At 37.5% G+C, this 26,418-nt stretch overlaps 1 protein-coding gene across 1 annotated transcript; it reads right to left on the reverse strand.

Moving 5' to 3' along the window:
* Positions 1-532: 532 nt before the first annotated feature.
* On the reverse strand, positions 533-25,839 carry CUL4B (cullin 4B). Its single transcript, XM_074915636.1, has 20 exons — positions 24,548-25,839; positions 21,763-21,878; positions 17,018-17,121; positions 16,027-16,096; positions 15,468-15,541; positions 14,258-14,420; positions 14,070-14,159; positions 13,725-13,807; positions 12,546-12,613; positions 11,290-11,408; positions 10,309-10,501; positions 9,195-9,299; positions 8,776-8,886; positions 7,948-8,033; positions 7,061-7,168; positions 6,689-6,802; positions 5,676-5,781; positions 5,412-5,584; positions 4,714-4,866; positions 533-3,516 (listed from the first exon to the last, which is right to left on the reverse strand). The coding sequence occupies exons 1-20, from the start codon at positions 25,074-25,076 to the stop codon at positions 3,421-3,423; spliced, it is 2,661 nt and encodes an 886-aa protein (XP_074771737.1). The 5' UTR covers positions 25,077-25,839; the 3' UTR covers positions 533-3,420.
* Positions 25,840-26,418: the final 579 nt, after the last annotated feature.

Raw genomic sequence — 26,418 nt, forward strand, 5'->3', positions numbered from 1 at the left:
CTCTCTGAAAGGACATGTATTTACATTATTTACCAACTTAAGAAAGACTCTCTGTACCCATATCAGACTTATGAAACATAAAAAAGGTTTTGCTGCTTTTTGCATCGAAGGATGCAATGGTGATACATGCCCTGTTTGCAAGTCTGCATAAACTATAATTTTTTGATGCAGTGAAAAAGCACGATTTCATATTCTGGTAGCTGAGGGAAGAGGCTTCTGAAAAGTAACAGGGTTAGTTTTTTCCCCCCACTCCAGACATAATCTGAAGAACTGTTATACAAAAAGTATATTACATTTTTGAATGCTGCTGTACTCTTACAATTTTAGTGTAACACTTCAAAGAAAATATTCTTCCTACTATATGAAATCACTAAAAAAAGTGGTATTTGAACATTTCTTTAGATGTACTTTTTTTTTTTAAAGAAAGCATTAGGGCAAATGATATGTCTAGGGAAAATGAAAGGCTGACAAAAAAAAAAAAAAAAAAGGAAGAGCAGAGACCAAAATATGAAGAACAGCTAAAGCAACTTACTTAATTTGCTAGGGTTTGTTTTTTTTATTAACTATTTACTTTGGCACCTTTGTGTAAACTATAGAACAAAACAACGTTTACAACACATTTGCAATTACAGCATTTAAACAAATGGTCACTTTTTAAACCAGCCAAGACAAAAAAATAGTCCATTTATGGGTATAAAGATTAAAAAACCTAAAATATATATTTCTAAGAATAAACTGCAATTTCTTATGAACAAGGTGCTATAAACTGCATGCAAGAGTCAAGATTAAAAATGTGTGGCCAAACAGACAAGCTGTGTTATAGCCAGATGAGCTGTGGTCCAAGCCCACTTTAATTTTTTTCTTACAGAGATATATATGGCTCAATAGGCAGGCACATGATCCCAGCAAGAAGTTGCAGAGTTGTACGGCTGGACGATAAATCTTGGCTGCAGCTTTGTCATTACCCAGGAATGAGTGAGACCTTAGCAGAAGAGATGAACATGTTCTTGGGGAAAACCCATGAAGATAAAGGAAGGAAAAGCCTTCTCCCCTCCCCTCTCTCACCCCCTCTCTCGGCCTAGCCAGGGTTCTCAAAGTCCATTCTTTGGGTTGCTTTAACTGGATTGCCGCTTAGGGTCTGCCTCAGATTGTGGAAGGCTGATGAGATTTGAGGACATTTTCTATATAGTACTTTCTGCATTTAAGTTATTGAAACAGATGGGATAAGAATTAAAATAAACCTTCCGACCTTTCCGGTTAGTTTGACTGAATGCAACACACTTGTCTAATGAGGGAGGACTTCACCAGAATAAGTATTTTAAACATGTAGTGGTATTAGATTTATATGCTACAACAGACTGAATGGAACCAGTTCAATACTGATATTCATCATCTCCTGTTAAGAGTTAAGTTTTATGCTCCTTCTCCAAAACACCTTTTTAAAAGGAATCTTTTATTGGCTAAAGATACAAAACACATACAAGAAAAAGGAACATTGAATGCAAAATACAGAAGGTTTTTTGCAGGGGCATTCTTTCCTCCCCAGTGGATCTCTAAACTAATACTTAAAGATTTGCAGGAGCAGTCTTCAAGTTTCTTACCAGATAACTCTTAGTATTTTTCTTACAGAGGCAAGGGTGGTCCTGGATGTCTACCAGTGGTTATGCTGCAATAGTGTCAAAGCATAAGGTAGGTTTTCTGCAGATCACAAAGAGCTGTATGACAGTTAGTAGAGGGTGACAGCAAATAATTTAGTAGGAGAAAAAAAACCCATCTGCTTCATCTGTCAGCTGAGGACTGTTGCATATAAAAAGAGCTTGAGAGAAAACACAGCTGGAGAAGATACGGAATTAAACAGTAGATCAAAAAAGCAGTAAGGATGGGATGTGTCAGGTACAAAATACACACACATACTCACACTCTCCCTCTCTCACACATGCACACCCCTGAATGTGGGATCACAGTGATAAAAGTTACAGATCATAGAGAGCTAAGTTACACTGTCATTAAACAAAAGTAACATCTTGCTTTCAAGAAATATCTGGTATTCCCCAGGACTATCAGTGCCTGAAAGAGAATGAGGTTTTTCATTGTGCTCTGCAACACAGCTGATCGTAGGTCTAAAGCCTAGCTGGGTAAGGAAGAACTGTTACATGGAGGAGTTACCTTTTCTGATGACACTTTTTTTTTCCCATGTATTCCTGGCACATGCTGCTATAGCAATAAAAAAATGCATTTTGTTGAAACAAAGCTCTACATTCAAGTGACTTATTCTCCCATGTCTTATAAAGATGCAAAGAATGCTCTCTGGTCATCTAAGAAAATATATTTTAGATGCCTTGCAGCAGTACTTAACTTTCTATATGAGAGGTAGGCTTCTGGGTTCTAGGAGGCCTGCCACATCTAGGGCTGAGTTCTTAAAGCTTTAAGTTAAAGCAATCCAAAGCAGGGCAGTCTTAGAAGAACTGCCCTGTCTAAACCTTGAGGTTAGTTCAAGTTTAGAATGTTGCAAAGCAAAACAAGTATTAAAATTCATTTGTAATTTTTGTTCTTACAGCTTTACCACAAGAACAGTGTGGCTTTTTCATAGATATCTGTAAATAGATTCTCTTTTCTAGAGTATTGCTGCCAAGAGGTGAAGGCCTCCTACCCATGACTAGTAAAAACTGTCACTTTTTCCATTATGGCTGTTTTATGCTTAAAATTCCCAAAGGTGATCACTAAGTCTTATAGGCAAGCCATATAAATCTAATCTGAACTTGTTTTGTTGTAGCAGTTATTTAAGAATGGTGTTTGTATATACAGTATACATGCCCACACTGCAAACTTTATACATCATTTTATATTGGTACCATTTTGTCTTAACTGTGACCAAGAGTATTTTCCATTAGATCAGCAATAAGCATAGCTTGGCATATTCCCCGTTTTCCCTCCCTCAAGGGAAAAATCCAAGTGTGGGCATCAACCAAACCAAAGGTATGTTACTAACTGAAATGCATTCTGTACAGTAAATTAAAAGTTTGCATGCAGTTTAAGCATTTTAAAGGCTATTTTCTTATATTAATTAACCTTCTGTTTCCATTTAAAGTGTGAAAGACATCTGTCATATCAAGGGACTCCTCTTCAGACCCAGAGACAAATGGAATCACAAAGACCAGGTACTTTCTTTCAGCTTTCTGCACATCTTACTAAATAACATGCAAAGAGTTCAACAGCATTCTTCTTAAAATGTAAATAGTACTCTTTAAATGGGCATGTTAACCACTGAAAGAAGTCCACTCTACTATACTTTTCCATTACACTGCTTTCATTCAATCATCGGTAGTATAAAAAGTCAATTAACGGGATCAACAGGCTAGTTTATCCACTGGCAACTGTGTATGACACCAAGTGTGCAGTAAAACAAAGGCCAACATATGTTTATGCAATATAGTTGTACTGATTTGGGTTTTCTTTATCTCTTTCCATGTAGTCCCTGTCAATTAAGGATTCTATTCTCTTCTTAAGGTCAGCAGGCTGTAAAATAAAGCAGATGTCAGCATTATTACTTTGCAGTTAATGTTTCTCAGTTCTTTCTTTCTACTGAAGTCAAATATCCATACTGCTTAAGATAGTCGAGGAAACAGAAATCACAGTTTACAAAGATAAATCCCTTAAAGCATCAAAGCTTCTAAAGTCTGCAATGCGTAACTGACAGAAGAGAAAGTTACAAATTAGCTTGTCACCTGCAGCTAAGCATAGACTTTTACAGCAGGGGAAGATGCTGCTGTTTAAACTCTACTTTAAAGAACTGCAATTCATGCATTACACACGAGTGTGTTTCTAATTCTGACTTTTACCTGGTAAAAGATGGTACAAGTTTCATTTTATCTCGATGCCAGTGAGTTTTGAGAGAGTTTGGGTGCCCTAGGATTTTGTTGGGTGAAGGACTTTATAAAAATGCCTCATGATAAAGAGCAAGGAAAATAATTTAAATCATCTGGTAAAACCCTGCAAAGCCCAATTACAGTTTATGCAATACTTACATTTCTTCAGGAACTTAACATGGTAACAGAACCGGATTATGTGGCAGTACCTTTTATTTTACACTTCCAGTGACAGAAAGCACTGTATATTTGAACTCAGATGCATCACTGTATTTGAAAATCCATTTCCATGTGTACACAATAAACTACTCATTTTATATGGCAACTGGTGGCTTCTTTAGCTTTGAAAGATTCACCAACATCTAATTTTCATTCCATATATATGTGTGTGTGCATGTATATATACACACACATTAACCAATATAATCTGTCTGGAAAAAACATCGTTCATTCATTTGTTACTAATTTATTAAAAAGTATCAACCAAATTAAGAATTAAAACCAATTCTGCATTACTTATCTGAATCTTTTTGCCCTCATCCCCAGGAATGCATTGCCAGAACACTTCGATGCAAGAACAGCAGCATACAAAGAGAGCTACCTTCAGTTACTGCTAACAGACTCTGGTCTGAAAGCTTTTGGTAATAAGTTTTATTAGCTTAAAAGCTGGAGGTAATATTCAGATAAATTAATGCAATTCACACTTTAAAAATTCCTGAAACTGAGTATTTGTCCTTCCTAATAGTGAAAAGACATATGTTTTAGACAGAAGCACTGTTTAACTGAGGACATGCCAAAGAATGTAGAAAGAAGTACTAAAGTTTTAGAAGAAAAATCGGTACTATACCTTTACTGGGAATTTAAGCTGGTTGTAGACCTCTGACACAAGCAGGTTATGACTCAGTGACTTGCGCATCTTCATGATTCGTACAATTGCAGCGTCAATCTGGTATTGCCGGTCCTGGAATACTCTCTCTGTAGTGCTTGCCTGTTCCTCTACCTGAAGGATCCATTTAGAAAAGTTTTAAAGAGAATACTAGAACTGTCAAAACAATTCTTCTTTATATCTCTAAGACAATTCTCAGTGCAAGACAATAAAATGTCAAATACTTGACACAAATCCTTTACAAATATGAAGACCAATTGTCTATTAAAAAACCCACTTGTATAAGGAATTAAAATCTTTGCACAGATTTTCCTTGGATGGTTGTCTGTGAAAATTCACTGTGAACTTGTTTCTATGTTCACAAACCATAGAATAAAGTTCCAGGGAATGATCAAGGGCAAAAAGAACATTGACTAGCTGAAACTTCTTTTAAACAACCATTTCAGAGACATCTAGCATCATTAGTGTCTAAGTTAGTCTGGAAGCACACATTTGAATCAGCATAGTTGGGTATATGTTATCATGCAAATGATACTTGTAACTTTTACAAAGATGTCAGTATGTACGCTATACCCAAGAGGAAAAAACCTTGTAAATGGGCAGGCAACAAGATACTTAAGGCAAGGATCTAAATCACAGAGCATAAAAAAAGAATATACCGTTTCTTTCATCTGAATTTGGTTGATCTTTATCCTGAAGAGCTTATGTCTGAAGTCATCATTACATGTGAATTTATCACCATCTTCTACATCTTTGCCTTTGGGGCTTTTAGTCAGTACTCTGGCTTTGCCACAAGCCAGAGATTGAAGTGTCCTTCTCAGCTCTCCATCCTCTAAAGCAGAAACAAGTTGTTTAGGTTTTTTTTTTTTTTTTTTTTTAGTAAAACTACTTGGAAGTAGTTAGCAGATAGGTTCAATACCAACCTATCCCAGTGGCTTGCTTTATCTCCTCCAAACTGAACTCCTCTCCTTCATTAAACATGAGCAGCACCAGTGTCTGGAACAATGAGACCTGAAGTTCTTTTTTGCCCTGTTACAAAGGAAATTAATAGACATCACTAGGCTGTTTTTTGTTGTGGGTTTTTTTGGGGGGTGGAGTGGGGGAGTTTGTGGCAGGGAGGCATGGGCAGGGTGATGAACAAGTCACTCTTGTATGTCAATTATTTCATTTAAAGGATGTGATTGTTATTTCATTCATTCGGGAATATGAAAGAATAAAATTACTGGTCACCTTGTGTTTACTATGAAATGCAGAATAGTCTAACCTTCTAGCCTCTAGTTTATTATATCCAGTGACAAAACTCACTCAATATATGCATCAACTTACTCAAGACAAATCTCAAAGCACTAAGTACTTAAAATTACAATTTGGAAGTGTAACAAACATTAGTTTAAGAAACACAGTATTAGGAGCTATAGGATCTCTGAAATAACCAAGTTTGATAATACTTATTTTACTGTTAACGTTTTTCTGAAAAGTAGAACTGAAAGTCCTTTAAACAGTTGTGTTCTTGTACAATCCAAAACTTTTCTTTATTTCAGTGTGAAAAGCTTACTGTAAAGATATTTCATGCTGTCAGATGAAGGAAGGTCATCTATGTATGAAACACAGCCCCCTTTTTTTTTCCTCCCCAGTATAAAAATTAGTGCCATTTTTAATATGGAACTAAACCCACTGGATATTTTCCCCAAGCAGTAACCAATAACTTTTTTTCCCCACCAATACGGAAATCAGATGCATCTTCTTAGGCCTGAATACATCTGTATCAGAAACTATCAACTCCAGAAACGATAGCAAGAGGTCAAAAACTAGAAGTAATTGCAAAAATAGTGCTAAGTTTTCCACCACAACATAAAAAAGCTTCCCCATATATTCCCTAAGGTGCAGCCCAGACTTGGAATCAAAAAAAGAGGAATAAGAGAAACAATACACTTACCTCTTTAAATTCTGCTTTTAGTACACAGTGTCCTAGTGTTGACTGCCACTGAAGTTTCCTACCACTGTGTTTTCCTAAATAAAAGGTCTTGAAAATCTCCTGCAGTTTTACCATCTAAAAAAAGAAAAAACCCGAAACACTAAAACACAATTGCTACTTTAAAAGCAGCCCTCCCTCCTCCACAATCAAATAAGCCTGAAATAAAGGCTTAGAAAGATGAAGGGAACCGCAAGAAAACAAACTTGATTTAAAAAAAGACAGTTCTGCATTTCTTCCTAGAGATTATATGCATATTCAAAACCAAGTTGCAGATGGTATTAAGATGCATTACTGATAGGCTGATACTTGGCATAATATGTCTATATTGGTTACCTCTGGGGGCAAATGGACCTCCATAGGCACGTAGGTTGGCCAGTAACCCATAGTCAGAATATTCACTGTTAGTTCAATGTTGCCAGGTACATTCTGATTTTGCATATACTGCAGAAAGAAACAAAGTAAACTGAAACAAAGCAATGTTTATTTAACATGTTTCAGGTAGCACTGAAAAGTTATAACAGGCATTACAAGACCACAGAAGACAAGTGACCTTAAGACATCTTTGTTATATAAACTGTGAGTTACACACAAGAAAATTAGGATAAGAAAAAAGGACTTTTTTGAAGTTCTAAAGGCACTTCCATACAGGAAGAAAACAGCAAAAGTTATCAGGCTAGTGGGAAGATGCAGCTAATTATGTGCGAATGAAGGAAAGAACAGTAAAATTTGCTTGTCATCAAAACATTATAGAACCACCAGAACTAATGGGCAAAAACTTACAAGCCAGTGGTGTTAAAGTGTTTTACAAGTTTACAATAATTCTTCTATTACTGTGGGTGGGTTGTGTTTTTTTTTTTTTTTTAAATAAGCTTGTTTGAGGTTTTTTGCTCTGTTGTTCAGGAAAGCCATTAATAAATTCAGTAAATTTTTCAAAAACACAGACAGAAGAATTAAGAAATAGATTCTAACTGATTTTCAGTGGACTGTTTTCCCAATTGGGCTTTTGTCCACTCCCTCCGAAAGCAATCATCTACAAAATAATTTTCTCTCTAGTGAAAGAACAGTACAGACAACTGAAATAATTCAAAAGGAGTTTAACTCGATTACAATAGAAATGTTCAGAAATGAAGACATTCTGCACCCTCTCATTAGGCTTTCTGAGAATAACTAATTCAAAAAGCAAGTAAATGAATGAACCATGGCAGGCTTTCCTGCAGTACCTGTTTAAACTGTATCATTATGTCTTTTGAAAGCTCCATGTCTTTAAACATTCCTTCAAGTTTGCTGGTGAAAGCAGCTCCACATTCTGTAAAAGAGAAATGTAAATCTTAAAAATGAATCTTGTTTATTTTCACCACCATGGAGTAATTATTCTAAATATCAGAATGCAGTCTGAAGCAAGATGACCTATTTCAGCATATGTTCTCACATAAAGACCTGGATTCTAATTAAGATACAGAATAAGGTTATAAACAAGGGGGAAAACGTTTTCATGTGGCAGCTATTCTGCAACCCAATTGTTTTTCCATATGGACATTGACTGTTCATCCTAGGACTCCACTGGCAACCTGTCACTCAGACAATTCTAACCCCTACCAGGTGCCTGCCAAACTGTCTCTTGATGGCAGAAAAACATCAGGTTCTAAAAGTCTTACTCTTGCCACCACAAGACTATCCCACGAAACTATGAAGACACCAGCAGAAGACTGCTAGCTGGCAGGTTCACATTTCAGACTATACAGAGGGGATAACAAGCAGAAGTCATCCTCAAGCTCTCTGAGCACAGATTTATTCAGCAGGGAACCTCAACACTATCCCACAGACTAAGATACACTGTGCATTTAAGCTCCTGTGTTCTGGCTACTGCTACTGTAAATAAAAAATAAAAGCAAACGAGTCTCCTCAAAACCCACCAGTCATTCAAGAATTGTACACAAGGTTCTTGCCCTCATATAAAGGAGAAATACAAACAGCACTTCTGGGAAGGCCTGTTAAAATTAGTGTTTTTAAAACAAAGCATGCTGATAGATAGATACATAGATATTTACCATGTTTGAGTTTGGAAAGCATAGATTTTTCAGCATCTACTGATGCACTCTTCCCAACTAATAGTCTCTTTGCTAGATCTTTTTTATAAAAGGCCTCAAAGACATCTTTTCCTGTAAGAGATGAGATTTGATAGTGATCACAAATCATTGCTTGTTTTAAACATACATTACCTACAAGACGTCCAAATTCAAAGCTCAGTAAATCTAACAAGGGCCTTCACATTAAGATTTCCACAGATTTTGAGTCAGGTTTTGCTACTGGCATTTTAACACACAAACTAGTTAAACAGCACTACACCAGCGAACTGCATCTATGAGAACGAACACGTGAAAATGCAGACAGACTGCAGAAATTATTTCAAAGTACCTTTATGATACTGATCAAACAACTGTATCCCCACAAAAACCCCAATACTTACCATATATGAATCTAAATATGATCATAATTTTATCCAGCATTTTTTCAAGTTCTTCATCAGTAGCTTCTTTGTTGCCTGCACGAAGCTTTGAATCTACGTATTTAGCTAAAAGTGCATTAAGGAATAGAAAGTTTAGCATATGCTTACTATTACAATGAAATAATGATTTGGTTTTTTAAACAAATAATTTAAATAGAAAACATCTAATATGGTGAAATGCTTTGGAAATGTAAAGGATCTTGAAATCACCTTCAAATCAGTTTCATCGCAGCTAGCTTAATATATTTTCATAGACACTATAAAGTTATAAAAACATTACAGCCTAATATTTGAGATAAGCAATTGCTGCATTTTAACTTTGTTAGCATATAATATGTTAAAAAAGATTTTGCTTATGTAAAAAAATCCTGGTCCATATTATGACCTCAAAGTACAAAGTCACTATTGCTATAGTTTGACATGGCTATAACAAAGACAAGAAAAATATGTCAACTGGTTATTTAAATGTGTTGACTATATTGCTGAATTTCTCTTAGCAGATTACTGTGTTTTAATTTCAAATGGTTTGGTAAGCCATTACAGTTAGTGAATTAATTTTAAAAAAGGCAGGCAGAAAGCTCTACTCCACAAGCCTAACAGCATAACAGATTGCAAAGCAGGTATTATTCAGTGCGTGGAGAAATGATTAAGTTATTCAAAAGTGCAGAAAGCCAGGCTTGTAATGCACAAATCTGTAAACAACGTTCTTTGCAAACTACAGAGGCTGTGTTCCTGTAACACGAGGTACAGTGCATCCTCCTGTTTCTTCACTTTTATATATTAAACCACAGATAGATATGCAGAGCCCCTAATAGCTCTGTGTGCATGTGTTGGTGGCACAGGTATGTAAGCTTTTGAAAGAGTAAAATTAGCGGTATTCTCACATCCAGACACCAGTCAATTGCTGGAATGCCCAAGTTCTAATGTTCTTCACTCTTCTAATTCCCAGTTTGACAATGAATGCATTATGTCTTAATGCACAATTCCATCATATCCCATCTGAAAGCTGCATCAGCAACTCCCTCTTGTCCCCCCACCCAAACTCTCACACAGGAAGAAAACTGAAGAAAAATACCTATGAGTTCAGCTGGCTTATTTGGTCTTTTGTTAATGAATGTTTCAAAGGCTTCTTTCATAGCATTTACAAACTTCTCATTCTTGAGAAAGCAAACATCAATAATATGGTCAACTTTGTCTTTAAAGTCAAGTAGTTCTTGGACCATGGTTTTGTCTTTTTCTGGATTAATTACTATGGTGCTACCAAATGCCTGCAAAATAAAAACATATCTTTCAATTAGCCTGAATAATGAATTTAAATGACAATACTTCTAAAAGCCCAAGTTATCCTTGTAATGTCTTGATTCTGGTATTCATATGAGTTCCCCTAATACAACAGAAGTAATAGCAATGAAGTATTCACTATATAATCATTCTTAGATCTTTTATGTTGATTCAAAACCAATCTGTGAATAAGTGAACAGATTCAGAACTTTTGTCTGAAGAAATAAACTTAAGCATGACAACACGTGCTTTTAAAACGTCTATATCCTCAGGTGTTACACAAGTAAAAATCCCACTAAACTCATTTTTATTTAACAGTACTCCTATACTGCTACAAAGTGTTCCTTCACAACAACCATACTTAATGTGACAACATTTTCACTAAGTAATAAGATGAAACATCTTAAGTAATATTCAACTGCTTTTTGAACTTCAATTGGTTGGTAACTTAAGCTGCCACCATTCTGCTATTACCAAAATGTCTGTTGGGAGAAATACAGTTGTCCTCCACAACTATAAGCAAGATAAAAACTCCGTGTTTATTTGGAGTTTAACAATTCAACTGAATGTTTAGTATTTTCTTTGATAGGGTTAGAACAGTTACTTGTACTTTTCCTAGTACAGTTTCAAAAGCTGCCTATTAAATATATGTTTATAAGAAAGCAGGTTTTAATTCTTAGAAAAAATGCAATAGTTTATAGAGATCACTCAAATATCCATGTATAAACTCCAGCAATACAATAGTGGTATCTGCTCCAGAGGTCTAGAACAGTACCTTTATGTACTCAATCCAGTGCTGCAGGAGAACTTGTACTCCACCTCTCACACGACTGAACAATTGATATAGAAGAGACAGGTCTTGAATGCGGTTTTCATCGAGAAGGTGGTTTAAACCTGCAAATGAGAGAATTTAAATAGAAATTAAAACCAGAGCAATCCAAAGAAAGCACACCATGCTATTATAGTAAGGGACCTCTTCAAAACTAGCATTTTTTTAATCGAACAATTGTTTTGGTGGTTTGTTTTGTTTTGAGGTGTTTTTAAGCTAACTAATTTAACAGCAAAACACAAAATGGCTACCTGAACTGACTCAAACCTTAAAAACCTTGTTATTGCACTGGATATCTTGGACTATATGTAATTTACACAACATACTTATCACAACGCTTTTGCTTACTTCTGCTTTACTATTCCCTAAAGATTTGAAAAGTTTATGCTCTAATGATCTGTAGGAAAGGTTCCTTGGCAAGACAGAGCTCAGAGTCTCAATTCTGGCTGTAAAACAAATTTTACAGATGTTTGAAGGCAAGCAGCTTCAAGAAATATCTTCACATTTTACTTTCTAACTTTTTGGCAGAGAAGGTCTGATGCTCCACAGCTATGCTCTAAGAAAGCAGATGGGTAAATATTGCAAACTTGATACTCCTCTCAATAAAGAGTCTGTTACAGATGTGCAGGAAGATGCTAACATACCTGTTTCATTCAGAATCTGGCTAATAAGGACTTGGTAATTTTCTTTTATTATTCAACTCTTGTTGTACTCATATCTATTTCCAGACTATCCCTCAGAACAACAGAGGGTCACAACTCCACAGACACTATTGTGTTATTGAGGCAACATACTTCACTGCTCAAATTTTATTAAGTTTTTAAAACAAGCTGCTTTTTGCGAGCAAGTAATCAATGTTTCCCCTTTGTTGTATAGCCATAATTTGAAGGCTACTCCTTTACATCCGAGTCTTCAAAGTGCTATTTAACACACTGAATTCAAGAGTCCCTACTGTAGCTTTCCTTTTGCTTTGCTCTGTATCTGAAGACAGCATTGCATCTCATTACCTCTCAAGGAGAATGGTACTTGCCCTCTTGCAAAACCGTCAGTGCTATTTCATGAACCAAGTAGCAAAGGGCCTTAAAGGATGATGTAGATTGTGACCTGCCCCAGCACCTGAATGTGCCACTTCTTTTTTCAGCACAGGAATTGAAAGCCCCAAAGCAGTAATTAGAAACATTTCTATAAAGAAGAAAGATTACCTTTCTGAAGAATGGCTGTTAAATGTTCACCTAGAAGCTGCTTTTCTACAGTAGCAATTAGTGGCTTCCTATAGAAAAAATGTTTAGAATTACTTTTCCTTTTTCCATTATTGACAGTTTTAAATCCAATCCTTTTTTTTTTGAGATTATGTTAACTACACTTGTCATTGGGAGTGCTCTAATTATCTGTGGCCAAGGACCTAAAATGATTATACACATCTTTATCCTTTTTCCTCCCCAGTAAGCAATCTTTTCTGTTTGCTGACTGAAGACTTAGTTCACACAATAAGCCTGTTGTACATGACCTCTAGGCAGCTGGACAATGATTCATCAGTGAAGAAATTGGGCAAAAGTTTGTCAAAGAATATACCTTCTCCTGTTTTGTAGGAGGAGTCATGTCTTGAGAGACAAACCAAGGAGACTTCATGAGTCAAGAGGTATTAAAACAAAACAGGGAGCTGGCCACTAATAATGGTGCAGAAGAAGGAAGCCACTAAACAAGGTAAATGTTTTTAACAGTTGAAGGAGAAAGGAAATTAAAATGTATGATGGTAGCAATGAAACACCTTCCTCTCAGAGATATTCTCTGTATCTACTCTTTTAAGAAGTTGCTACCACTTACTCGAAGAGTTTTGTTGTATTAGTGACCTGAATTTTCTCTCAGACATGACAGCTGTGGCTTTATGTTAGGAGAACATTTCTCCTGTCCTATCAGTCATGACCTCCACTTGACTTTATTTGAGGAAATCCTGCCTCTAAGTAGAAAAGATTGAAGAGTGACATTAAGCCAATAATTTCCCAGACTCCATAAAGAATATGCAAATATTTTTATATAAATATTCAGAGCCTTTAGCTTCAGAATTCTCTACCTGGGTCCTATCTTTTTCAGGCAGGACAACAGTTGATTAATTGCATTTCAGCAAGAAAGAAATGTTTGGACCGGTGGTGGCAGCCTATTTTTCTCCAACCAAATGCCCCAAAACGTTCATGTCAAAGCTAGTGGCTTAGAAGGATATTAGCTGTGTGAGCCAACATAGTGCTTCACTGTAAACAAGGAATTGTGGGAGTGAGAAGCATCTGATGATCAGTTAATAACTGAAATAAACTGTAGCTATTAGAAGGCCCTCAACAGAAGAGCCAAACAGCTAACAATATCAAGCAAAGAGAGACTGCACTTACTGTGTGCTCTGATCCAAATAAGTGATTATCCTGTCTGCTTCTTCTTCCAAGCGCTTGTTGACATGGTGAAGATATTCTGGAACCTGAAAATGCCAGAGTAGTTTTGTATGTATTTAAAAAAAAATAGACAGTACTGGTCTGACAGCAGGAGCACCTCCAGTTTTAAGCAGAAATTATTAGCACTGTGACTGAAGGCAACTGCATGTGAATTCCTTTTTCAGAGTACTAAAAAACATAAAGGTCACATCATTACCCTGTATGCTGGCTAAGGCAGCATAATAATTCTGCTCCCTGAGAAATGTTTCATCCTTAGGCATAACAAATATTGTTAAACATTCAAAATACCTCTCTTTCCTGCATAAGCCTCTGTCCCTCTGCTGCATACAGGCGGTTAGTCTCTTCCAAGAATCTATGTTCGAAAGAGTCTTGATAAATCTAGGGAAGCAAAATGACAGCAACCCAGGGTCAAGCTTACTGAGCACTAAATAAGAATCTGAGCTGTTTACTCGTTTAAAGGTGAAAAGTTTACTCACCTGCAAGTCAGAAAGCATGCTTAGAAGGCTTCGCAGTAAACTCCTATCAATAGCCTCACCATTTCTTTCCCTCTCAATTAGCAGAAGAATGCCATCAATAGTTTTGTTCTGAACCTTCTGATCACTGATTATATGAGTTCTGAACAATTCTAGCCCCATATCCCTAAAAAGAAAATAAAGACTGTTCAATAAATTGTGTAAGAACCAACCCCAAACATTCTCCATTAATAAAATTTGACCTAGATCAAATGGAGAGGTCAGTAAGTACTACCATTCTTCAAGTTCCTCATTCCTCTGGCCCAAAATCACTTCAGATGAACACACACATAAACACTAAAATAAAACATGACGAAGCATTAACAGTAAGCTGCAGATTTTAGAGACCAAAGGGCATACTTTCTTCCTAAATAACCACCTAACTTTTGCAGCATCTTTATTTTTCACTTGGCTGGCAGGATGATGGAAACCAAATGAACAGCAAGCCTTCACAATAAAAGGATAATGTCACCCTGGATCCCAATTCCATGTTTAAGCTGTTGGACAAAATTCTTTTTTCTTTATCAATTTCTAATCTCCAATTCTTAGGCAGAACATAGCAGAACTCCATGTTGTGAAAGAGAAGGATCTCTACTTTGGGCATTCAAGTTAAAACCTCCCATGAACGTGAAGCTGTGGGTTTGGGCACTTTTAGGAAAAGCCAGGCCCTCCTTCCACCACTCCTTCAATCTCTGGCAAAGTAACTGAGGAAGTGTCAAATGCACTGTAGGGCCTTTGCTAATTATTACAATATTGGGAGAGGGAGAGAGCATGAAGGTTGAAGTCCAAAAGAGAGTAACTTGCTTTTATTTTAGGTAACTTTTTCCTTCAAAAATATTGACAGAACTCTGAATACTATGCATGCTAAAGCCAATAGCTGGGCAACTCAAACCCTCATACTTCATTTGTTGAACAGGCTCTTTCCTTTAACTGTGCAAACTGGAAGGTGATATCTACTTAGCTGAAATTTGCTATCACAGCTAATTCTAGAAGAATCCTGTAATTCATGGAAAATAAATTAAAAGTGAAAGCTCCCTTCACAATAAGCATGTATGTATTCACCATCTCATTTACTGGTCACTATAAAATTTATATTAAAAAAACGCCTGAAAATCTGCAAGATATAAGCAGTAATTTAAATATACCCCCAAGATGTTATTCTCTGTGCCCTTACCAAATAGATGGCAGCATTGAATTCTGAAGTACGTAAGTTCGATCCAAGAACAAAAAGATACTTCTAATCATAATCTGTTATGAGAAGGAATAAAAAAGCCACAGTCATTTTACTCTTGAAATTGAAGAGCAACACAAATTATGCTCAACAACAACAAAAAATCCACTGACAGGTTTTAGTCAGTGTTTCCTTAGACAGCACTGATTTGTTTAAAATATTCTGCCAATCTCAGCGAGATGATCAATGCGACATTTAGCATTTTTCTGTATAAAAGAATAGCTCCTTTTATAACAGGTATAAAAGGAGAAAGGTTTGCATAGAAACAAGTTAGGAGTTGGGGGTGTGTGTGTGTCCAAGATCAGACCAATGTGTCAAGAAACACACTACAGACAAGTATTTTCAAGGCTCAATTTCTAACAAACTACAGTTGTATTTCATGAAGAAGCCTTATATAAATTTAAGACAACATTTCAGAAGATACTATGTTTGCAAAGGAACAGTTAAGCAAAACATAGGCTGACTAGGCAACTGGTTTTCTTTAAAAAGACAAAAAACTTACCATTTGTCTGCAGTGATCTTGCCAACATTTGTCTATTTTCTTTAGAAAAAGGACACTATCCAATGAATCCATGAAGAAATCATTAAGAAAATTATGATTAATAGGTAGTGTTAGCAATGAAATGAACCAACATAATTATTTTTTTGAAGACACTTAGAGAGCACAACAAACTCACCTACTCCAAAAAAGAACCAGTTAACTTCTTGCAACATGTTTATTTCTAATGAGGGTCCTTGTGTTAATAATGAGAAATCACAATGTTTTGAACAGTTTAAAAAAAAGGATCTAAATACTTTTGAATGTTTTGTTTAATCCCCCATCCCTGGGGAACAGTACCCCCATACCTTAAAAATGAATGATCCACAATACACCTAGGAGCCCACCACTACGCAGATTATATAATTTCAGCTCATGTTAAGAGGCAACCTTAAGAGATAAATTTAATCCTTGAAATTTAACTTGCATTTAGCTCACTATATAGTGCTGGTACTAATTAATATCCACTTAATAGGATCTTGATCTGATGCGACTCAAAACTTTTTAAAATAAAACATTCTGATCCTCAGAACCACCAACATTGTATACTGCCAGACCACTAGCACTTTTTAAAAAGAAAACAAGAAGTACTTGTTGGAAGACTTTTCTGTTTACCTGAGCATGGCAAATTCAGCTTATAAAAAAACCTGAAGTGATACAGCCAACATAGCCTTTTTAAGCCTTGCTGTAAGTCTAATAAGAACTTTTGTAAGATGTCAAAGTGTTTCATAAATACCAATGAAACTTTCTCACAAAACTTTTCACATGGTTATAGACATAAAGGAACTAGTGGTGTTCTCTGAGGTCCCACAAAAAAATGAAAACAGACCAAATTATGCAAAAACTAGGAATTCAGATTACCACAGCCTAGTGTCATGAACTAGTCAAAGAAATCCATCACCACATACTGGCAGGTAAAAACGTTTTGGCTCATCAACAGCTAAAAAAAGGATATTCTCTGAATTGGTGAATTTGTGCTTTAATGTGGTCTTCACAGATCTGTCTCAATTGTTTGTACAAGTTTGCAGAAATCTTGTAGGAGCAGAGATTTTCAACAGCCTGAAGTAAAGAGAAACAGATACTAAGAAATCTGTTTATATTCTTATATGTGGTTTTACAAGGAAAGTGGGAAAAAAACCCCAGAACAACCATAGAATTCTGCTTCTCACTCAAGAATCTACCAGCTTTTAACTGTAACATAGGTAACAGCTGCATGCAAGACACCAGAGAAAGACACGGCACTATAATGGTAGTAAGAAACAAGGGAAGGCCATGCCCTGAACAGCTTACAGTTTATTAATTTCAGTTGGAGTACCAATATCTCATAAGGAACTGCAGGACTTGCATCTCTAAGAACAAGGATATTAGTTTAATATGTTCCTGCAGCTTGCAGGGTTTCATACTTCAAAGCAGACACTTAAGGTCTTAATTTTATTAACTGCCATGGTTTGCTAGTGTTATTTCCTTTTGCACTCCTTTCCTCACACCCCAAAGTACATATATATATATATATACACATTTTCTCTCTCTCTCTCCATCAACCCCTTGCCTGAATAAGTTTAGTTATAACCCTGAACAATTTTTAGTAGTATGACTACATTCCAGATGTTTACAGTGTCAAATCTCAGATTTCTAGACCATAATCAATTATTAGAAGAACTGTTGCTGTGCTTCACAGCAAGAAGTGAAAAGAAGTTTCATGGGGACATGTCCTGGAGATTGATCAAGCAAACAAGCATTCCTAAGTCCGGACTTTTCCAAAATTCATACCAGTTGCCAGATTTGGAACACAACTGAGCAACTGCAACTCTTTGTGGATGGTGAAAGACTATTAAAAATATATGATTGTTTTGTAAAACATCTGTAGAAGCTAAAGAGGAGAGGTATATATGATTTTCAACTAATGCCACTTGATTATATTTATTTTCTTAATGGAAAATACATCAGTTGCCAGTACAACCAACTTGTAGGAAAAAAAAGGACTGGAAGATCAAGTTTGTTCCCCAGCAACTGCAGGCAACCATGCAGGGACAGTGAGTTCAGAAGTAGACAGAGCAGATCTACGCCATTACACTGAAGTCCCCCAGAATATTTTCCAGCAGTCCAAACAGAAGCCACCAGCAAACAGTAAGCAGCCAACACTAAAAGCAGAGCAACAATCAAAACAAGGAGTTCCTCAGTTTATCCTAGGATATCAACAGTAATCATTCTCAGTATCAACAGTAAAAAACTCTCTAGAACAAGTACACTACAGCTAACACTGGCTCTAGGACATAGAGGAGTTAAAAAACAACAATCAAAAAAACCTCCACAAAAACCCAAACCCCCACAACAAACCAACCCACACACCATTAAAAACAAAAGAAAAAACCTGCATAAGCTTACTGTCAGAAACAAACAGGTATAGCAAGAGTCAGTGTGCCAGTTAAGACTAAAACAGGTCTGAATGATACTTATTAGCAAAGCCAGAATTATCACTGAAGTGCACATATCTTAGTATTTGGAAATAACAACAAATTCAACTCTCAGCCTTAATAACTTGAGAAACCCAAGCAAATACAATGATGTAATAGGAAAACATACTGTACAGTTCACTGTTCAGAAGAGGTTATGGACACTGCTCAACTCTATTCTGCTATTGTACCCACAGGGTCAGGCTCTAAATGAAAAAGCAGCAAAACACAAAATAGCCGCTACTTTAATTTCAGAAGAAAAAGAGGATGGAAAACACTATGCTTGAAGAGCCCGATTAGACCTTCAGCAAGTGCAATAAATGGTTTTCTTCTTTCGCCCCCCTCCACTTACTTTGGAGAAGCCAACTGAGAGATGGATGTTTTGGATAGAACTTGCTAGTTACCTGCATAACCACAGTTAGTCTTGCTGCTACCTAACCAGCCTAGGACACCAGCAGCCATTTTGCTGTACTTCTCGTCAGTTCATCCATCTCAACTACCAATGTTTTCATAACTGCTGTCTATCAAAACATGTACTATTTAACCATGCTGCTCCAAATCCTTAAAAGAATTAGCCTCTGCACTGTAGACAGACAAATGCATATCATTAACTCTTAGTGAAATAAGTTAACATGTAGTGTTCATATAAAGCTGTGCTTTTGCATTTAAGAAATTACAAAGTGTTAAACATGTCTGCTAGTATTGAGTGTTTGACCATCAAGTGCAAAACTTTGCAGCTTCACTGATAACATCCATAGAAATGTTTTAATTTTGTGAATTCTGCTCAATTGGCCTTTTTTTTTTTTTAAGGAGATTAAACTTTCTAAGCACATGAATACAAAACCTTTTACTAAGATTTGTTCTGTGGAGCATACCATCACTTCTGCAATATTATGCTTTGCAAATGTGATTACTGGTGTTACACAACAATATTCATAAAGTATCAAAAATTCCCAACAACTTTAGGGGCTCTAGTTCACAAAATTATTTTGTTTTGAATTAATGGAATAACACTTTCTGATAAGGGAATCTGTGCCCCGAAGATGGTCAAAACATCCAAAAGTGAAGCATCATACTTCCTTTGTGTAACATATGTTCTTTTGTTTTCTTGAGGGGTTTTTTTGTCTGTTTGGTTGGTTTTTTTTTTTAATTGCACCATCCACACCTGGGATTGTGTGCTGAGGAAAAGTAGGAAAAAACCTGAACAGCTATGAAGACAGAAAATCAGAACTTTCCAGAATTACTTAACTCTGATTAAAAAAAAAATTTAACTAGGTATCTGCTACCAAAGATCTAGATCTGTATTTCCTGGTACTTATCCAAGGAAAATTATTCTACCAAAGCAGCTTTCAATTCAGTAGCACTTCAGCTACTCAAAGATGTGTATCTTTTTCTCTTGCTGGGGAGGAACAAAGCACGTACAAAGCCAGGGTCCCACAAAGAAATAAAGCCTCAAAATATTTTCTCAGGGGTATTTGCCAATATAGACAAGAGTTAAGCCAAACTCAAGAAGTCTAACTCCATTAATAAAAAGCATCTTATTTTGAGGTGTGCAGCAGAACTTTTGCAGACTCTTTTGCAATTCACCTCTATACTTGGATAATGGTGTCTGCCAAGGCATATTTGGCATCAGATTCATTTACCAAGCAGCTGTTCAGAAATGACATTAGTTTAGTTAGCATTTAAAAACACTAGTGATTCCTATTACTATTTTTAAATCAAGAGATTTATTTTTAGATTTATAAAAAAGAAAAATTTCATACTTGATTGCACTCTATTTCATTGAAAAGTATTTAAGTTAGAGTGTTAAAATTGAGATTTACAAAAAAAAGGATATTTTTAGTTTTCTGAGCATAAGCAACATTAAATTAAGCCTGTGGTAAAAGCGAGTAGAAATTTAAGCTATAACTGTGAAGCAGAAGCAAGGCTTTCAGTAGAACTTTGTGTTTTTAAACAATTTTGGATATTCTTCAAGTATTTAATTAACAGTTATTTGCTGTTGTGCAGTTTAAAGTAATTTACAGCATGAGCAAATAGTGGGTTGCAATTTGTTTCACCAAGTTTTGCAAAAGTAACAATACTATTGCTACTTTAACAATACTATATATTATCCTGACAAACTGTAAAAAAGCTATTTTTAGAGTAATTGAACGTTATAAAAGATTATAATGAGCTTAAAACTACACTGGACGAAGGAATTTGGCCCATGAGGTTCTTGGTTCTACAAGGAATGGTGATTTACCCTTCCCTAAATCTGTCCCCAAACCTTGTGCAAACAGGATCTTTCTTCTCAACTTTTCACAAAAATCAGTCATATCCAAATGCAACTCTCACTGAAAAGGGGAGAGCAGGGGAAGAAGACACTAAATATAGATGGAGAGAAGGCTCTATACACACAGAGAAACAAATCAAACAACTAACCAGTTAATAAAGGCTTTAAAAGTAGAGTAAAAAGTGTAAGTGCTTCTTAATACCTAGCTAAAGCAGTGCTGTTGCTAGGCCACTACAACCACAAGTACCACGATGTTAGAAGGGAAAAGGTGAGGAGGAGAAGTCTCCCTAACACATTCAGCTCAGAAAGCAGAAGTGGAGCTTATAAAAAAAGTTCGGAAATGCAGTTCAAGTCTGACCACTTCCTAAAACGTTCAGGGCAAGACAATCAGAGCTGTTGCTGGGAATAAGTTTTGATTCTCAGAAAAGATAGAATGTTGAATGATAAAAAAAATTACAGTCAAACCAAAATAATACAATTAATGAAGAAAATAGTATTCTATTTACTTTTAAGAAGTCAAATTAAAATTTTCTTTTTTTTTACATGATTTACAATTCTCAATCACGAACAGACACTGTCTTTAAAAAAGTATATTTGAATATAAATTTATGTTCTTTTTTTTTTTTACCTGAACACCGTTTTTTAGGATTTTATATTTCCCCTTTAGCAGCTACAGACCATAAACCCCAAAACAGTAGAAGAAACACAGGTCCTTGCTTTATTTAATTCTTGTCAAGTGTTGCAAGGGAAACCATACCTTGGATTATGTCGTGGCACGTAAAAAAAATTTCCCAGTTCAATCTTCAGTCTTGTGACATTTTTACTGATGATTTTAAAATTTAAGAAACTATTCGATGAAAAGCGGCTATCAAACAAAACGTCATATTTTTAGCACTGTATCAAAAGTGTTTTAAGCAAAAACTCCAACAACAAAACAAAAAGCCCTACCCCATTGCTTTTACTTATAGCACTTACCTGATAGAGCTCCTCTAAATTGTACTTAATTGAAGTACTGTTCTGGATAGCTTCTACAGCTTCTTTCAGTTTTTGCCAGGTTTCATCTGTGTAGTTTTCAGGCAATTTGGGTTTATCTTTAAAAGAAATTATATAGAGTTTAAGGAAGTATTTAGAAAGAGAAGAACATTTCACCTTATATATAAGTTACAAATGCAGCTTTGAGTGGAAAGAGGTGTGGGCTGATGCTCTAGATTTTAATTTATACTAAGATGAAAAGAAAGCGTTTGTGTAAAAGCAGTATCTTATTTACATTTGAAATAGTAGTGCATTGTAAGAATTCAGCATTGCTCTTTACGTACACATCACAGCATCTGTACCCCAATCGGTATGTGTGATTTATGAAAATCACAATATTGTGTCTGAGCAACTCAAGAAGGGATAAAGGCTAAAAACCAGCAAGAATGATCTGCATCTTCATTACACTCTTTTTCCACTACCAGGACAGTACAGCTGAAGGAAAGTGGACATAAAAGCTGAAAACAATGTATGAGAAGATACAGAATTGTGTATAACTTAATTTTTTAATTTACGGTTCATTAATTCTAGTCTGTATTACCAGTGGGAAAGCAACCCTCAAGAAGCACACACAGAAATACCATAATTATAATACAGGCTTTATGGTTGTAAGGAAAACCTTCCTATGTAAAGTAATCCATTTATGTCTCTCTTGGGTTTGGCCAGTGGATATTTATTAGAGTTAGGCACTCTTTTAATGTTCAAACAGCTCCAGCTTTGCAGATTTGACTCATTCGACTCTTGCTGTGATTTTTTTCAGCCTCTTTCCCAGAGATGCCTCTGCTATGCAGCATCTTCAACAACACTAAAGCATTTACAACAGGCTAAAAGAGATTCCCCAAGTCAAATCCTCAGAATACCAGGCCTATTTTAAAATTGTGTGTTCTCATAACTAGCTAAAATGACCATTTTTGTTCTAAGAAGCACATTCCCAAATGGAGAAGGAAGGAGGAGAAAATTTAGGAAGACACATGTACATCCATGCCACCAACAGGTGAAATCAGCCCAGAGTTTATTAAAAGCGACTTTTACATACCTAAAGGTAAAAAACAAATTATGAACCTTTATGATTTCTCTAGAAATAACAGAGAAGTAATTTTTTGTACTCCCAAGCATTTCCCTACAATACTGGCAATATCCCAACATTAGCTGTATCGTAAGAAACTAGAGAAACAACTAACTACAAGTGAGACATACCTATTTTTACTAGCAACTAATGAGCCTAATGAGTATGCTACTCAGCAGTAAATACCAAGATTCTGGATTTTAGGAAGTTAATTAAATTGTAAAGGATGTTATTGCCATCACACCAAGATAAAGACAATAATCTTAAGGTTACTATGCAGTTTAACATCTAAGAGTAAATAAAAAGCAAAAGCTGGCTGTTTCTTGAGACATCCTTTTCAAGTGATTCAAATACCAATTCATACGGAATCATGATCACAGCACCATGCAATTCATGACATTTAACAAATTTTAAACATGAAAAGTTGACTTCCCTTAAGATAACAGTGTACAAGCAACAGAAGAGTGACATTTCTCACTATCATGCATCATAAGCATAAATTTAAAAATAATTAGTCAAAGTAAATGATGGTGACCTGATGGGTAGAGAACAGGTTTGAGAATTAGAAGGATCCTAAAGGAAAGTTAACACCATGATCATGAATCGCTGTAAAACATTACAGTGGCTAAAATAATCCTAACCCTTACCTTCTGTGATATCTCTACAGAACATTTGTATCAATTCTGCATTTAGAAATTAATTTTAATGTCAGTACTATCCACCCCTCCCAACACCAAACACATGGGGAAAAAGAAAAATAACCCAAGAAATCAAGGTATCAGACTATTTCAGAAGATAGCAAAAGGCAGGAAATAAGAAAAGTCCATGGTTTCCCTGTCTTTATAGGAAAAAACCCCCAGAAATATAGCTAAGCTTTCTGCCTACATCTATTTGTGTATTTGTTTACTAGAAAATGAAGCAGCACCACAGCAGAAAAGTTTCATTTCTCTGCTTCAGTTGGTCTCTACTAACAATACTCAAGAATTTATAAAGCAATATAAGCTTGTAAAGTGAGTCTGTTAAAACAGAAGAAAGACATTAAAAAAACTAAATAATAAAAATTACAGCAAGGATATTGAAAAGAAAACACTCAAAAAATCCGAACTACCTACTCTAAAGGAAAGTGGGGAAACCAGAAAGGAAATCCGCCATGATAGCCTGATAATCACTAAGCAGGAGCAGATTAACCTATAAACAGATAGCATGGATAGAGGCAAGACATATAAACTCAGGTCCAATTTAAAAAAACGCGTTCTGTGCAAACACTTATCATGAACTGGGCTAAAACATATACTATGCCCTCAATCAGGATTACTAGAAAAGAGGTAGCAAACATGAAAAGTTTGAAGAAAGGCAATTTCCACACTTATGTATTAAAACCTCTCATCTAACATACAAGTTAAGGGCTTCTCTCAAGACATGGTGTGAAAAGTCTGAAAACTAATCCCAAACAGCAAACTGTAGTTCAGGATGTGTACATGACTGGGCAAGTATGCATCATAGGGCATTATTCCCCCTTCCGTAAGTATAGAAACATTTACCACAGAAAAGCATTTCCTGCAAAACTTGGAGCTATTTGAAAGCCAACCGGTTTCTGTGTTGAAAACAAAACACAAAGTTGCGCGTCAGCTCCCCATAGTGTGACAAATTAGGGCCTGTTACCTTTAAAGTTCTTGATCACTAATTTCTTAGCGGAGCCAGGTTTACTGTTGGCGAAACTGGAAACAGTAGAGGAGGCAGCTTTGGTCAGGCCATTTGCATGGTGCCCCACAGCCACTGACGAAATTAAAAGGCTTTTATTTTTGAGCTGTTGTTGGTGCTGCTGTTGAGAAGAGGCAGCAGGAGAGGAGGAAGACGACTCTTCAGCCATCTTCACATCGAGTCCAATAAAATCCACGGAGTCCTCAAAGCGCAGCTTCTTCTGGAGGTGATGGTTAGAGGAGGCAACCCCTGAGGAGGAGCACGAGGAGGTGGTGATGACAGAGGAAGATGACGAGGAGGTGTTTTTGGAAGGAGAAGAGGCGCAGGAAGAAATGGAATCAAAATCTTCTCTTTCAGAATTGCTGTTGCTGCTGTTATTTAACTTTCTCTTCTTGCAGGAGGAGCTGCTGCTGGTATTACCATCAGTGGCAGGTCTGACCTCCTGGGCTGCAGCGGGGGGGTTGGGGGAAGAGAAACCTGTGGGAAACATGAACACACAGAAGTGAACAGGCTGAGGGGCATCAAATCCTTGTGGTGTGACAAAGAGAGAGAGAGTTTGAGAGTCAGTCTCTGTTTGGTGTCTCTCGGGGGGGGTGTCTTTCAACTCCTCTCTCTCATCAGTAGAGTCCTTCCGTATTCCCTCTCCTTCGCCGCCTTCTTTCTCGGAGGAATCACCTTCTCTCCTCTCTTCCCCTTTTCTTTATTACTTTGTTTCTTGTCGTAGTTTGTCTCTGCTTTCCTGCTTTTACTCCTTTCTCAGCGGAGCGTCTCCGTTCCTGCCTCTCGCCACCCACCAGTTTCTTTCAATTCTTCTCTCCAACACCAGTATTTCCCCACGGCTGCCCGCTCCCCCAGCTTTTCCTTCCGCTCCCCTCCTGCTCCGGCCGCCTCGTCTCCGCCGAGCAGCAGCGGGGAGGGCTGAGCGCGGCTCCCTCACGCCTCGGCTCCAGCCCCTCGCCCCACACGCCTCCCGCTCCCTCGCCGCCGCCCGGCCCGCTCTCCCCCCGCAGCCCGCTCTTCTCGGGCTCCCGCCTCCCCCCTCTCTGCCTCCTGCTCGCGCTTCCTGAGGGGGGACGGCCCGGCCCGGGGCTTGTTATTGTCAATACACGGCAGAGAGGGAGCCTAAAGATGGCGGCACATCCGGTCGCCGTGCATGCTGGGGCGCGGCCGCGCCCGGAAGCGCGGCCAGGCAGCCCGGGTAGGCGGCGGGCCCCACCTCCAGCCCGGCGGCCCTGCCCGCGCGCCCTGCTCCCGCCGGCGCCCCCCGCTCCTTTCCGCTGCCCTCTGACCCACCGGAAGTGATCATGGTTGCCGGCCGCTCGTAACGGGCGCGCTCCTCACCCCCCCCCTTCGCGCGCCGGCGCAGGGCGCGTCGTGCGGGGAGGGGGCGTGGCCGCCGCGCTTCGCGTGGGGCGGGCGGGGGGCGCTGGGCTTGTCCCTCGCCGCGCCCCGTACCTGGGGGGCGGGGCGTGCCCCTCGCGGGCGGGTGCGGCCGGTCCCGGGCGGCCTCGGCTGCCGGGCCCGCAGGTCGGTGCTGGCCCCGCAGGGGTGCGGTGAAGGCCGGCGCCCGGCTTTTCGCTTGCCGCGGGGACTTCGGCTGAGGTAAATGCGGGACCAGATGGGGTTTGGTTAGAACTTGGGCACGCTGTGCTCTGAGCCTGCGGTCGAGGGCTTCCGCCTGTCAGCTTATTTTGGAAATGATTTTTCTCACATTATTTATAAACGATCATTTGGTGTCAACTTTTTCATATTATTTTGATATATTATATATGGACTTGTATTGGGCTAAAGCCTGGGGTTGTTGGTGTGGTTGTTCTTTTTTTTTTTTTAAC

The sequence above is a fragment of the Athene noctua genome, chromosome 11 (assembly GCF_965140245.1).
Source record: "Athene noctua chromosome 11, bAthNoc1.hap1.1, whole genome shotgun sequence".
NCBI classification, from domain to species: domain Eukaryota; kingdom Metazoa; phylum Chordata; class Aves; order Strigiformes; family Strigidae; genus Athene; species Athene noctua.

What these genes read in the sequence shown, in the direction of transcription:
- CUL4B (XM_074915636.1), bottom strand. Translation starts at nt 25,076, where the DNA reads ATGTTTCCCACAGGTTTCTCTTCCCCCAACCCCCCCGCTGCAGCCCAG. An exon ending in CAAATTCACCAATTCAGAGA is followed by an intron (nt 16,097 to 17,017) that starts ATATCCTTTTTT and finishes TGATTTCTTCAT; the next exon opens with GGATTCATTGGATAGTGTCC. An exon ending in AGCTTAAATTCCCAGTAAAG is followed by an intron (nt 3,517 to 4,713) that starts GTATAGTACCGA and finishes TTTATTTTACAG; the next exon opens with CCTGCTGACCTTAAGAAGAG.